Source organism: Eumetopias jubatus, unplaced genomic scaffold, assembly GCF_037043125.1.
Source record: "Eumetopias jubatus isolate StellerSeaLion01/CBP00866 unplaced genomic scaffold, mEumJub1_p1.0 scaffold_17, whole genome shotgun sequence".
NCBI classification, from domain to species: domain Eukaryota; kingdom Metazoa; phylum Chordata; class Mammalia; order Carnivora; family Otariidae; genus Eumetopias; species Eumetopias jubatus.
Window position 1 is genome coordinate 53,825,231 of NW_028274823.1, and position 15,106 is coordinate 53,840,336.

Below are 15,106 nucleotides of genomic sequence, written 5' to 3' on the forward strand. Positions count from 1 at the left end.
AGAAGAATGGGAGAGTAAGCTACACATGTTTGGGAACAAACAAACAAGGTGAGACTAGAAAATACAAAGATAATTTAGAGAATCCCCACGACTCTCCAAAGTGTAGCCATGTGCTACATGAAAAGGAAATAGCATCCTTGTTTTAGTTTTAGAAACAAATCTTTGTCTTAACCAAAATTTTTTTCGAAAATGAATTAGAAAGTAAAATTAATGCTTCTTTTTATTAGATGGGAACTAGGGTAATTATTTACATTGGGAATGCTAAGTGGCTTTAATAGTCATGTGTATGCTGTAGGTATTATCTTTTAGGGCAATATATTTTCCCTGCTAAACCTGTCATGAGAAACTTAAAAAGTATTAGAGGTAGCACACTTACTTTACTGTCATTCAAAAGAAACTGTTCTAAGCTATATATGGCTCTTAACCACATTTAACGAAGCTTTTTTAATCCTAAGAATGTTGGTCCTTGGGTGAGGTCTTCAGTCTTTTATCTGAGAGCTATATATATGTGCTTGGGCATAATCTGTCAAAGGTATACTCACTTTTAGTCTAAAGATGATTTGTAGGTCTAGTCCATATTCCTACAGCTGCCATAAAACATACAACTAAATCATATTAGATTAACACAGGCTGGTATTGACAGCCCACTGGGAACATATTGATTAGGTCCTCTTTCATGTTATTTGTTATGATTTTTCTTCTCAGTTTCATTTACTGGGAAGACACAGGGGAAGAGATTTCACCAGGAACAATGACAGTGCCTGTCACAAAATGTTCTCAATGTTTCCATTTGTTACTATGGCAGTGACAAAGAGGGTTCCAAATGAAAAGGCAGACCTGCTGTGACAAAGCACAGCAGGACAACAGGAAGAAATTTTCTCCTGACCTGGGAAATTAGGAAATCACACTTAGAGATTATAGAATTGTCTCCATTTCCAAGGGTACAATCGTACCACTTGGGCTTTTGAGGGAGCATGTGAAAAGGGTAGTTCCATCAGGCCTGGTTACGGACAAATAAAAGGGCAAATGTTACAGAGTGCTTAAGCTCTCCAAATAGAACAAGGAGGCATGCTTGTAGAAACTAGAGGGAATTGTCACTGTTACTGAACCCCTGAGATGGAACTATGAATTTAATTTATGTACATGTGGGATACTCATTTTAAAATTATACATGAAAATCTATGATGTACTCTAGTTGTATATCTCTTATGTGGCTAATAAGAACACATGGCACTCTGGTACTGGGATGTGTAAGTAGCACATGGTAGATGAAGTGATGCTTTATCCAAGAGCTTGAAATTGGGACTGGAATACAGTTATGCAAAGTCACAAAAGACAGAAATACTCTTAAGCCAGCAAAACTTCAAGGTAAGAGGAGGAATATATTATCTATCTAAAGATAGAATGTGTCAATCAGAGAGGAGATATGTTAATAAGGCAATAAAATACAGCAAAGAAAAAGAAACTACATAGTAAATACAAAAGTTGCCATTGCCTCTCCATTCATGTTCAAGGTAGAGAAGTATGTTTCAAGAGCTGGAGTATTTCCAATCCTAGTAGAAAGGCTTTCCCTAGTGTAGAGATGGAAGTTGGGGTTTTTAACCAATGGATGTTTTAGTATTTCCTACTGATAAGACCATCTCTATTGTAAGATGGAATGCATTAGCCTGGTGCTATTAAATGGTTGATTCATATAACTCCTTGTATTTAGATTCCATGCTGACCCAGCAAGTTTATGGTCTGTCTTTCTGTATCTCTGTAGTGCAATCAATTCTACTGCCTAGCAAAAAGCTCCTGGTTCAAACTCACCAGGGACTATAGTCCTTCGATTATTTTCCCTTTCCCTTTCTCTTTTTTTTTTCTGCAACAATCTTACCCTAGAGTCCTCAGAATCCTATCAGGTAACAAAAGCTCCTTCCTGTTCAATACATGAAATCATCTATTCAGATAATAGAAAGATTCTCTTTGGCAAAACCCAGCTTTTGTTAGTAAGGCTGGTCTATGGCTCTCAGTCCTAATGATGAGATTTCCTTAAAAGTTTAGAGAAGCAATATAGTGCACTAAGAGCACTGACTCTGGAACCAGACTGCCTGGATCGAATCTTGGCTCTTGTACTCTCTAGCTATGAGACTTTGTGCAAGTTACCTAACCCCTCTATGTCTCAGTTTCCTCATCAGTAAAATGGGGCTATTAATAACCTACTGCAGGGTCACCTGGGTGGCTCAGTAGGTTTAGTCCAATTCTTGATTTCGACTCAGGTTGTGATCTCAGGGTCATGAGACTGAGCCCTGCTTTGGGCTCGGGCTCAGTGGAGTCCGCTTCTCTCCCTCTCCTTTTGCCCCTTCCCCTGCTTGTGCACGTGTGCTCACTCTCTCTCCCAAATAAATAAATAAATCTAAAAAAAAAAAAAAAAGCCCTGCTTCAGTGAGCTTTTATGAACATTAAATGAGTTAATATATGTAAAATGCTTAAGGTGCTTACTGGCTAGTAAGTGCTATATAAATGCTATCTATTACTATACTGTACAGTTTGACTTACACAGAATGTGCTAAACATGCCAACATAAGTCTTTCAATGCTAAAATGACTTTAGAGTGTTCATGTCATTGCATGACTCAGTCTTTCAGGATCTGATTATCCTACTCAGAGTAGGGTTAAAGTGAGAAAAATGGCTACCAGTAAAGTCCTGCCTAGTGTCAGCCTGCCTTCCACTTTATAGTGATTTCAACAGCATGTAGTGAAACCCAGTGTCTGGATCCAGGGTATGATAAAAGTGAATAAAGTGAGGAAGCTGCCAACATATTACACAAGGGGTTGACAAATTAGAGCCTGAGGGCCAAATCCAGCCTGTGGCCTGTTTCTGTATAAGTGGAGAGCTACAAAAGGTTTTTACATTTTTAGAATGTTATAAAAAAACAAAACAAAAACAAAAAGCAAGCAAGCACACAAACAAAACAAGAATAATATGCAACGCAGCTTGTATAGGACTTGCAAACTTAAAATATTCACTATCTGACCCTTTACAAAAAAAGTTTGTGGCTCCGTGTTCCACACTCTTCCCTTACTACTTACTTCACTGTACCCCAACAATAAATACATAGGTAGACAGAGTGAGATATAAAAGAGGCTGATAATCCTGTAACAGAGAGCCCAGGTGCTTTGGTGAGGTAGTTCATTTATTATCCTTACCACAACACAAATGGGTACCTAGCTGTTCCTACTTCAGTACCCTAAGAATGACTTCTCTCTCCCTCAGAAAGTCCATATGTTCTTACCTAGTACTGGAAACATTCTAGGTAGTTAGGTGTTCATCAAGGAGTCTGTTTTTGCAGGGCTAGGTGGCCCAGGACCCAAGGTAGTGACTAATTAGGTCACCATCATATTTATGATGGCCTCACAATGTGCCTTACTAAATATTTAAAAAAAAATAGAATACTTACTGTTTTAAATATTTAAAGTACTTAAATAATGCACACACAAGGGATAAGTTTTAAAAGTTATGTACTAAGATTCCTGGTTTAACCAATTTTACACAAGAAATCCATAGTGTTTCCTTAATGTATTATAGAATTTAGCCCAATTCTGGATATTTTTAGCCTACATGAATTTATAGCTCTGAGGAAATATGGCATAGGAAAAATAGCTGGAAAACACTCTAATCAATGAGGAAGCCTTTCAGAGCAAAGACACAAAAGATACAAGCATTACAGTAAAGTAGAATGCTCTCTGTGGTATGTACTCTTTCCAAAGAATAAGGCATGGGGCATGCTATGAGTCTATTGGTTAATAGCTCACTGAAAAGTAGGCATGAAGTTTCAAAGAAGAAAATATGAAAAATCTATCTTGGTGAAAAAGAGCATTAAAACAAAAGAATATCTATATTTGAAACAATACTATGTTAAAACCATCACATAATTTAAATTTCCCATGATTCAAATTATCTTCCCAGGAAAGGAGGACAAGGGTCAATTCTATTTGCCTTTGTTCCTTGTTCAGCTTGATGTTATAAGAAATAAAGAGAGATCAAGAGGGACTTTTCTCGGTTATCATTTAGGAATCTAAAGCTTTCTAGAGACCACCGTCTAGCTTAACTACACTTAACTAGAAGGGGTTTAGACATATCAAAAGAACTTTTGAACCAGATTTTAGATCAATCTAATTCATCAAGCTAAGAATCTTCCAACTGTCTTCATCTTATTTTTGAGTACTCATTCCAAAAATGACTTAGTCCTTATAAATTGTGCCAGTTCTTACTAAGCCTGAACCAGACAAAAATTTAACCCTTCCTAAAGTACATTTATGAACATTTAACTATTGTCTTAGAAACAGATGTTTTAATCAAATGATATAATCCACAGACATCATCCTTAGTTAATATTCACCACAACTTGTTTTGAAGAACAATAATATGTTAACATTTAAGCCTGAAGGCCTAAGAATATACTATATACTGTACTTGATACAGCTTGTTTATGCAATATTCTCACAGACACAATTAATCTTGTGAAAATGACTGGAGTACAGCACAATAGCAAATTATCTTTGAGCCCCAAATAAGTATTTTTCCAATAGTAAAAATACCCTCATAATACTCACAGCGATAGTAGCATATGGAAAGAACATTAGGAGTTAATTATTTAAAAGAAGAAATTATTAAATTCATAAATCTTGGCTATGTAGTGGAGGCAAGGGTTAAAGGAATGTTTAAATTGTAAGTATGAAATAAATGAATCTGTACCTCCAACAAATGCATCTCCAGCTCCATTGGTATCAACAATTTCTTTCTGGTTTTGATCCAAGACAGAAAAAGCGGTGACTTCACTTTCTGCAAGTAGAGCCAAAGAAAGGCAGACTGACTTCTCTTTGTAACACTCAATACAGAAACTCACCTAGTAAACTTTGAAGCTCCTGCATCATTCATCATTCAAAGAGAGAGACAACATGAGTTCCATATTCTCCACATGAGTACTTGGGAACCAAGGCAAAGTCATCTGTAAACAATGCTTTTTTTTGGGTAATTTTCAGCATACAGATACTGTATGTGTTTTGTTAGAGTTATACCTAGGTAGATCACATATTTTGGGAATGATTGTAAACCACAGCAGTACCTTTTTGGACAGTAAAAATACTTGAACAGAAACTCCGAGTGAAAGGAAGATTTGTAAGGACTGGATCATGGATCCCTAATAAAGCTTCAAGCCTGACTGCATTCTTGGCAGTGAAATCTTGGATACAGTTAAAGAGCTATAAATTTAAAATATATAAATAAAGAGTCTTGGGTGTTTCTCTACAGAAAAATCACAATGGCATGATAAAAACATAACTACTATTCTGTTATAATTCTTCATGCCAATGTTAAGAATTACTGATTTTACTGGGTTTATTACAAATAACCGAATCTGGTTACTTTTAACAAAGGAGTCGCTATTTCCTTTAAACTGTTAACTAACAAAAGGGAAAGCTAGGTAGAACAAAAGGGACAGTGCAATGGATCCTTGTCTTATAGCAGTCTGGACTAGGGTTTGATTGTTTTGACTATAAAGTAACCTAATACAGTACTTTAAACTTGGCACATGCCAGTGTAATGGAGTTATTTGTGATGAAATTTGGCCCAGAGGACATCTGCAAAAGATTGGACAGTGCTTTTTATTGGTGGCTGGAACTTCTGAAATCACAAATTTGCATCCCTTCTGAGGACAGATGTGGCCAAAACTTGTAAACTTCAGTCTCACCTAAGATCAAGAGAGAGATGGAAAAGGAGATACTGAGCACCTTAGGGTCTTAATAAAGAACCCAAGAATCTCAAAAAGCATATTCTGTCTGTCTTCTGTTACCTGGTATTAATGGATACTTTCAACAAGAGATAAGCACAGATAGGATAATGAAAAAAAAATCCTACTGGAAAGACTGATATTCAAGAAGAGGATTCTTCACTTAGTGATCCCTTTTGACCACATGACTGTAGAGGCTAACAGACTCCATCAGAAGCATCTATTTAAACTCTTTAAGTAACTAACTTTCCACTTTTTAACACCAGGACCTACATGGTAGTTAGCAGGATTTTGATTAATTGGAAGTTAAGGCAGAAATATCCAGGATTAAATTTTTTAGGGAGTATGCAGTACACACTGCTACACAGGCAAAAAAAAAAAAAAAAAAAGTAAGCAGACTTTACTAGAAATAATTAGGAAAGGGCTACAGTCTGATTTAGGAAAAAGGACTATACCATAAATATTTATAAAGAAATCTGATTTTATTACTTCCAAGTACAAGTCATACTATAGAGAGAATTAACAACTATAAAGTCAGAACAAACAGCCACTAAATAAGTAAAATGAGCTAAGTTAATGATGCTATTACCATTTATAATAGGGTTACATTATGTAATAATAAAATATGTCTATAAAACACTTTAGGTAATGTAAGTGTTAATATAAAATTAATTACTGGATTATAGATTTGAAAAATAATTACATATAAATGGTAAGTAAGCCATAATTAGATATAATTCCTTGAGTTCTTTGTTAGAAAAAGTCATGGATTTTTGGTTGGGTAAATCTTTATTTATGAATTAGAGCCTAATTCAAAATGGAAGAGATTACTTGTAACTTTGTTCTTGAGAATCGTGACTTCTTGGTTTAAAACTGAAAATTCTAAACGAATGCAGTTTTCTGGATATATGTGTATATCCTTGAGATGTTTTATCCTTAGGTGACATAGAAGTTCAATTTCTTGTAATATAAAGAATTATTTTCAACCTTTTCTACTCATTAATGCAAACAGATATATAAGAATATCAAGACTGCAAAAGAGCTGTCATAAATTGTTATATAGTCCAGTCTCTATTATCTTCTGTATCTAGAGTTATGAGAGCTCCCTTCAAAATAATGACCCTGAAAATTTGCAAGATCCTGAAATGTGTTCTAAATTATTGAAGGATTGAAAAATGTTCAGTAATATTTAAGTTCAATTATGTTTGGAACATTCTGATTTTTTGAAATGAAATGATCTAAGTTAATTTAGAGAGCTATTTAAAAACCCCGAACACATGGGGCACCTGGGTGGCTCAGTCGGTTAAGCATCTGACTCTTTGATTTTGGCTCAGGTCATGATCTCAGGGTTGTGAAATCCAGCCTCACGTCCTTGGTCTCTGCACACAGCATGGAGTCTGCTTGAGATTCTTTCCCTCAGTCCCTCCCCCCCCACTCTCTCTTTCAAATAAATAAGTAAATCTTAAAAAAAAAAATACCCCACACAACTAACTTCACCAGCATGACCTAGTCCACAGCCTTCTGGACAATGTATTGAATGACCATAGGAAATACCTCACTAAATCTTAAGATACACTTATAGGCATGAACATTATTCAGCCTGTGAGGCCCAGGACACTCACATGACTTATGTGGACCTAGTTTTCTTAGGTGTAAAATGGGGCTGGAGTAGCTATGGGAAGAAGTAGCAAAAATAACTTTCTATCTTAGTTGTAGAAAAATGACACTGTCAGTTCTGAGCAAATGCTTCTAAATAAGCGCTTAAGACAAGTTAGAGCCTTTTATTCCTGTGCTTTATTCATTCTATAACTGGGAGCCTGTATGTCCCATTCCCTTTCACCCATTTTGCTACTCCCCTCATCTCCCTCCCCTCTGGCGACCATCAGTTTGTCTTCTGTATTTGTAAGTCTGATTCTGCCTTTTGTTTTTTTATTCATTTATTTTGTTTTTAGATTTCACATGTAACTGAAATCACATGATACTTCTCTTTCTCTGACTTATTTCACTTCGCACAATACCCTCTAGGTCCATCTATGTTGTTGCAAATGGCAAGATCTCATTCTTTTTATGGCTTCATCATATTCCATGTGTTCCTTATCCATTCATCTATCAGTGGACACTTGGGTTGCTTTCATATCTTGGCTATTGTGAATACAGTCCATGGTACTGCAATAGCGTTGTATGGTGACAGATGGCAGCTACATTTGTGGTGAGCATAGCATAATATAGAGCTGTGGACTCACTCTGTTGTACCCCGGAAACTATGTAACACTGTGTCAACTATACTCAGATAAAAGTTTTTAAAAAGTAAAGTGTATAATACATGGGAGAATATTTCTAATACTATATGGAATTAATAATAAAAAGAATTAGTGATTTTTTTTATATCTAATGATCTTTTTTGTTGTTAAAGATTTTATTTTTAAGTAATCTCTACACTCAACATGGGGCTTGAACTCATAACCCAGAGAGCAAGAGTTGCATTCTGCATCAACTAAGCCAGCCAGGAACCCTATATGATTTTTTATACCTTAAAAAAAAAAAAATAAGTCTTAAGAGCCACTGTTTCTCAAATCTTTCCAAACTTTAGTAAAGTAAGAAGGAAAAGGATTTCCTATTTTCCAGATTTCTGTGAAACCACAAAATCATGAGCTTCCTTGAGCAGACAGGAAAGAAAAAAGAACAATTCAGTTGATACCAGATTTGCTTGGTATCATTTATTAGATAAGATCCGCAAGGCACCTTCATCAAGAACAATGAAATTTAGCTTACTTAAAATACAAAATAATAAAAATCAGACATTTTCTGGCCAGTTTATCTAAGCAAATAATTTACTCTTCACTTTACTATGATATAAGCTTCACTACCTAACTTAGAAGGGCAGTCTGTCTAGAATCAAAACATCTTCACACGCCTATAATGCTAAGTCAATTATGGTAGAAATAGCAAATTCATACATTATTTAACTGAAAAAATGATAAAAAATTCAGTCACTCAATGCCAAACAACTAGATTAAATGCTTCTGTAGCTTTACCGCTACTAAATTAACTATGTTTTAGCACTGTATACCTACAACCCCATGATAATTAATATCCTTAGAAAAGATATTTTATTTTATTTTACTTTTAAAGATTTTATTTATTTATTTGACAGAGAGAGAGATAGTGAGAGCAGGAACACAAGTAGGGGGAGTGAGAGAGGGAGAAGCAGGCTTCCCGCCGAGCAGGGAGCCCGATGTGGGACTCGATCCGAAGCTGAAGGCAGCCGCTTAACCGACTGAGCCACCCAGGCGCCCCTATTTGGACATAATTTTAAATTAACAGGAAAGTTTGATGAAAAATACAGAGAACTCCTATATAACATTTATCCAGATTTACCAGTTTTTAACATTTTGCCACAATTTTTTATCAATCCTTCCATATATATGTACATATTAATTATTATTAATTTTTTAAGCCATTTGAGGGTAAGTTGCTTATATCATTCCCTTTACTTCTTAATAATACAGTGTGTATTTCTAAGAAATAGATATTCTTTTAGGTAACCATGATACAGTTGATAAATTTAAAAACTTAATATTTTTATTTTATCTAATCTATATTCCATATTCCAATTTTGTTAATTGTCCTAGTGTCTTTTACAGTTTTTTCCCATTAACTACAGGATCCAGTCCAGAATCACAAATTGCTTTTAGTTGTATTTGCTTGTTTTTAATTTAATGTTTTGAATAGGTAATGCATACATATAGTTAAAAAACACAAATTTATTAAAACGTAGCCTATAAAAAAGTTCTTTCTCACTTCTTATCTCCAATTCATCCAGTTTCTAATCCTACTGCTTTCCAATCTGATTATCACTGTTACTGCTTTTCTGTATATCCTTCCAGAATTTCTCTATGCATATACAAGTAAACACATTCTTATTTTTTTTCTTTTTTCTAAAAGATATTATTTATTTATTAGAGAGAGGGAAAGAGTGAGTGAGCGGGAGGGAAAGGGACAGAGAATCTGAAGCAGACTCTGTGCTGAGCTCAGAGCTGGATGTCGGGCTCGATCCCACAACTGCAAGATCATGACCGGAGCCAAAACCAAGAGTCAAACCAGAGTCAGAGGCTTAACAGACTGAGCTGCCCAGGCACCCCTCCCTTTTTATTCTTAAAAAAGTATCCGTTTATGAAGGCTGCTCTGGACCTTGTTTTTTCACTTGGAAATCTTTCTATGTTGGTAAGCAGAGAATGTTTGCATTTTTATCGCTGCATAATAGTCCATTGTATGGATATACTATAATTTATTTAAGCAGTCCTTTATTGATGGACTTTGAGGTTGTTTTCAGTCTTCTGTTATTACACACACTGTTGCAAGGCACTAATGCTTTTATTTTAAGTAGACCCTGAGTTTAATTATTTTACTTAAAAGCCAAGTCAATAATTACATTCCTACTTTTTATAGGAAAACCAAACTATTATACAAAGAACATGAAATATGCCTGTGTCAAAGAAAAACCAAACTATTATACAAAGAACATGAAATATGTCTGTGTCAAAGAATAGGAAAAAAGTGAGAATCCAGGAAATGCTTTTCTTTTCATTAGGATACACGTACCAGGGTATGAGCAAAGACACCCTAATAAACAGGGTAATGAAACAGATGACAAATTCTACTAATAATAGAGATTTATAGAACAATCCTAATTAACAAGGACTTTTGGGGAATGAAGAGCTCTGGGTTAATTTAATTTTCTGGTTAACTAAAGAAAAAGCAGAAAGTCTTTTTAGTTAGAAATCTTTCTAAATGTATTAATATAATAATATACCATGACATCCCTGCTTTAATTAGTTTAGTTTATTGAACTGAAAGAAAATTTCTTTGATAATAGAAAATCCTACAGCACATGTTAATGTCATTATTCTGAACATCAATTCTTATTGTAGCTCCAAAGGTGTAAGTGCTTTCATAAAAGGCAGGATAAATGGAATGGTTGGAGGAACACTGGATTAGGACTCAAAAGACCCATGGTTTTAGTCTGGTTTTGGTTCAGCTACTTTATTCAACAAATGCTTATTAAGAGCTTATCATGTATCAGGCACTCAGAGACTGAGAATATAGATGTGAATAGGACAGACAAAAACCCTGCTCTCATGAGACCTACATTCTAGTGAGGATAGACCGTATACAAGTAACAACAACAGAAAAAATGAACACGATAATTTGAGAAAATAATAAATGCCACAAAGAAGATAAAACAGGATGATGTGATGAAGTACGACTAGGGAGGCGAATTAATTTAAATGGGTGCTACTTCTTTGCTGAGGAGGTGATGTTTGAATTGAGACTTAAATAGCAAGAAGGAGCCAGCCATGGGAAGATCCAGGTGCAGAATATACAAGAGCAGAGGCTCTGGGCTAGCAACAACCTTGGTGAACTAAGCCCGTGTAAGGTTAAGAAGGCCACTGTAACTACAGTGTAGTGAGTGTGGGGGGTTGGTAGAATTTCATTCTATGTAAAACGGGAAACCATGGGAAGGTTTTAATTTTTTTCAAAGATTTAGTTATTTATTTTGAGAGAGGGAACACATGTGTGGAAGCACAATGGGGTAGGGAGGAAGGGGCAGAGGGAAAGCGTGAGAAAGTCTCAAGCAGACTCCATGCTGAGTGCAGAGCCTGATGTGGGGGCTTGATCTCAGGACCCTGAGATCATGATCCTGAGATCACGACCTGAACTGAAACTAAGAGTTGACACTTAACTGTCTGTGCCACCCAGGCACCCCCATTGTAAGGTTTTAAACAGGGGACTGACATGATCCCATCTTTGATTTAAAAAGATTATTTGGGGGCGCCTGGATGGCTCAGTCATTAAGCGTCTGCCTTCGGCTCAGGTCATGATCCCAGGGTCCTGGGATCGAGCCACGCATCGGGCTCCCTGCTCAGTGGGAAGCCTGCTTCTCCCTCTCCCACTCCCCCTGCTTGTGTTCCCTCTCTCACTGTGTTTCTCTCTGTCAAATAAGTAAATAAAATCTTTAGAAAAAAAAATAAAAAGATTATCTGGCAGCCTTATACAGAATGGACAGAATGGTGGGGTTTGGGAGTAGAGTCAATGATGCTACTTTTTAAGACCTTGCACAAGTCACTATGTAACTTACCCTCAGTTTTATTATACTTAGAAGATGAGAGGGGTACCTGGGTGGCTTAGTTGGTTAAGCATGGGACTCTTGATTTCGGCTCAGGTCATGATCTCAAGGTCATGAGATTGAGCCCTGTGTTGGGCTCTGTGCTCAGCCGGGAGTCTCCTTGAGATTCTCTCTCTACCTCTGCCCCTCCCCCCACTTGCACACATGCGTGCTCTCTCTCAAATAAATAATCTTAAAAAAAAAGGAAAATGAGAATACTGGTTCTAGCTATTTTCTGTGATTCTTATATGGATTAAGTATTAACATTATGAAAGCACCCTTTCAAATATAAAGCCCTATCCAATTTTTTTTAATTCTTAGATATGGTTTAATACTCTTGGCCATTTCTGTGCATCACAACACGAAAATTTTGCTGCTTAGGATCTCTCTGTAGAGGTTATAGAGAATGCAAAGGCTATGTTTTTCAACCTCTCATTTATGTGTTTGTATGTGTAAATATAATGCATATCGGTATATATTGATACATAATTTTATAAGGTGTTCTCAGGAGCTTATTTTCTTCAATCAGGTAACAAATATTTGTTGAGCACTTGCCATGAGCTCCTTATACTCTGCTAGATCCTTTGGGGGAGATACAGGAGAAATATTAAGACATCATCTGTCTTCTGAAATAATTTATAATCTAGACAGAAAGAGAAATCTAGCACATGTGAAAGAATTTATAAAGTATCATACAACATAATATTTTTTATAACTGCAACAGGAGTTCAAAGAAGGAAAGAAACAATGTGAGTTTAATTAAGTGGAGATGGTTTCATGGAGAAGACTGAACTTAAGCTAGGTCTTGCAGATGTGGATAGTGAAGAGGAGAGGAAATAAAGGTATATATATTCCAGGAGGCAGAGAAAGAAATAAGTTTATATGTTATATAAGGAAAGAAATAATGCAAGATGGGTGGAGTCCAGCCATCTCTAGAAAGACAGATGTTTAGATTTAATACATCAAACAATGGGATGCAATTTCAGTTTTTGAGCTAGCAAAGTGACACTGAAGTGCTAACTGTGCACCAACTGCTTTATATACTTCATATCATATATTTCTCAATGCAATCCCATGAGTTAGGTAATAATGACCTGACTTTATAAATGAAGACATTGAGGCTCACAGAGGTTGTCAACTGCTTTAGGGTCCTGTGGCAAAGGACTTTGGGGCAAAAAAAAAATATGAGAGAATAAAATGGGATTCCAAAGTTACCATTTGACCAACACTGCTATCGTTTTTTTCTGAAAAAAGGGTGATCATGGAAAAAACCAAGATTTTGATTAAGCAGTATACAGCAGTTAATTGACATTTAAATTCCCGTTCTAACTCCTGTACTGATAACTAAATTTGACCAAATTAAGTAGATAAATACTCCTAAGGGAACAGAGGCAGTATAATATTGTATTAAGAATATAAGTCAGACTGCGTGGGTTTATATTCCCAATTACTAGTAAATTCCCATTTACTAGCTCATAACCAAGTCAAACTTTATGCCTCAATTTTCTCATGTGCAAAATAAGGACAATAACAGTAATTATCTCATAGTGTTTCTGTGAGGCTAAATCAGTTAATACATGTAGAGCACTTAGACAAAAGTTGGCACATAGTAAGCATTTCATGAATAAATGGACAAGAATATTATTAATCTTAAAATAAGACTCTTGGGTATAGGGGATTGAGATCACACTTAAAACTGCTGCTACTGAAGACATAGTTTTTTTTTTTTTAAGATTTTATTTATTTATTTGACAGAGAGAGACAGCGAGAGAGAGGCAGGCAGGGGGAGTGGGAGAGGGAGAAGCAGGCTTCCCACAGAGCAGGGAGCCCGATGCGGGACTCGATCCCAGGACCCTGGGATCATGACCTGAGCCGAAGGCAGATGCTCAACGACTGAGCCACCCAGGCACCCCTGAAGACATGGTTTTGATATGCAACACTACCATCATTGTTTGTAGTAAAGCCTCCCAGTTTGTTCATGTTTTCTTTGAATTTCCTACAAATGTTTCTAGTAAATGTCAGTTAAAATCTTCAGTGCTGAATATAGACAGAGAGTAGAAGAGTATTTGTTTAGAATATGAAAATAGTTTTCCATAGAAAAGTGACCAAGTGGGTGCCTGGGTGGCTTAGTTGGTTAAGCATCCGACTCTTGGTTTCAGCTCAGGTCATGACCTTATGGGTCGTGAGATTGAGGTCTGCATTGGGTTCCATGCTCAGCCGGGCCTCTGCATGGAGATTCTCTCCCTCTGCCCCTCCCCCCATTCATGCTCTCTCTCAAGTAAATAAATAAATCTGAAAAAAAAAATCCGTAAGAAAAATGACCAAGAAAACAATGATAAATGGAATCACTGCTTTAAAACCTTATTTCCCCTTTGTTTGGTGTCTGCCTCCCTCCCTCCCAAGGTTTCTGATACCTTTAATAGGTTCACCACATAAAGCACATCTCTTTAACCTTATATAAAGCAGTTCATTTAAACTGTTCTCTCTCCGGCGCCTGGGTGGCTCAGTTGGTTGAGTGACTGCCTTCGGCTCAGGTCATGATCCTGGAGTCCCGGGATCGAGTCCCACATCGGGCTCCCTGCTCGGCAGGGAGTCTGCTTCTCCCTCTGACCCTCTTCCCTCTCGTGCTCTCTCTCTCATTCTCTCTCTCTCAAAAAATAAATAAAATCTTTAAAAAAAAAACAAAACTGTTCTCTCTTCTTTTTTCTATGCACTTGCTCTATTCTCGTATCTATAAAAACTGGTTTCCTCTGTGGCTTAGCTCATATGTCACTGGCCACCTATAGACTGCCTAACCTTGTTGAGATTCCTAGCCCTGATTCAGTCAGCTGTGCCCAGGGAAGCAGCTAGGGCTCATGGCACAAACCTTGGCTACTTAGGTAAGAAGGGCTACAGGAAAGGCAATTTGTCTGATGATCTTTAGTACCCAGAACTATGCTTTGTGCATTACAGGTGCTCAGTAAACATTTGTTGAACAGACTTATTTTTTCATGAGTACAAATCCGATCATACTATTCTGTTACAAACCCTTTGATGGTTCTCTATTGAAGTCTTAACTCTAGGACATGAATCTAGCCTACTGTTTAAACCTTATCTTTCACCATTTCCTGAGCTGTGATTGTTTCTCTGTCATGCTCATAATTTTTCAAATGTGTCATGCTTTTTTTTAT

The 15,106-nt window shown here is 36.5% G+C and overlaps 1 protein-coding gene across 7 annotated transcripts in view; it reads right to left on the bottom strand.

Moving 5' to 3' along the window:
- The window catches only part of ADK (adenosine kinase), a 490,534-nt gene that overhangs the window by 29,822 nt on the left and 445,606 nt on the right, over window positions 1-15,106 (bottom strand). For 6 of the 7 annotated variants that reach the window (XM_028109695.2, XM_028109693.2, XM_028109691.2 and 3 more), the window contains one exon: window positions 4,738-4,824. The exons of the other annotated variant lie outside the window; for it this stretch is intronic. In XM_028109695.2, the coding sequence (XP_027965496.1) occupies window positions 4,738-4,824 (87 nt within the window). The remainder of the gene's footprint in view (window positions 1-4,737; window positions 4,825-15,106) is intronic. 7 annotated transcript variants of the gene reach the window in all.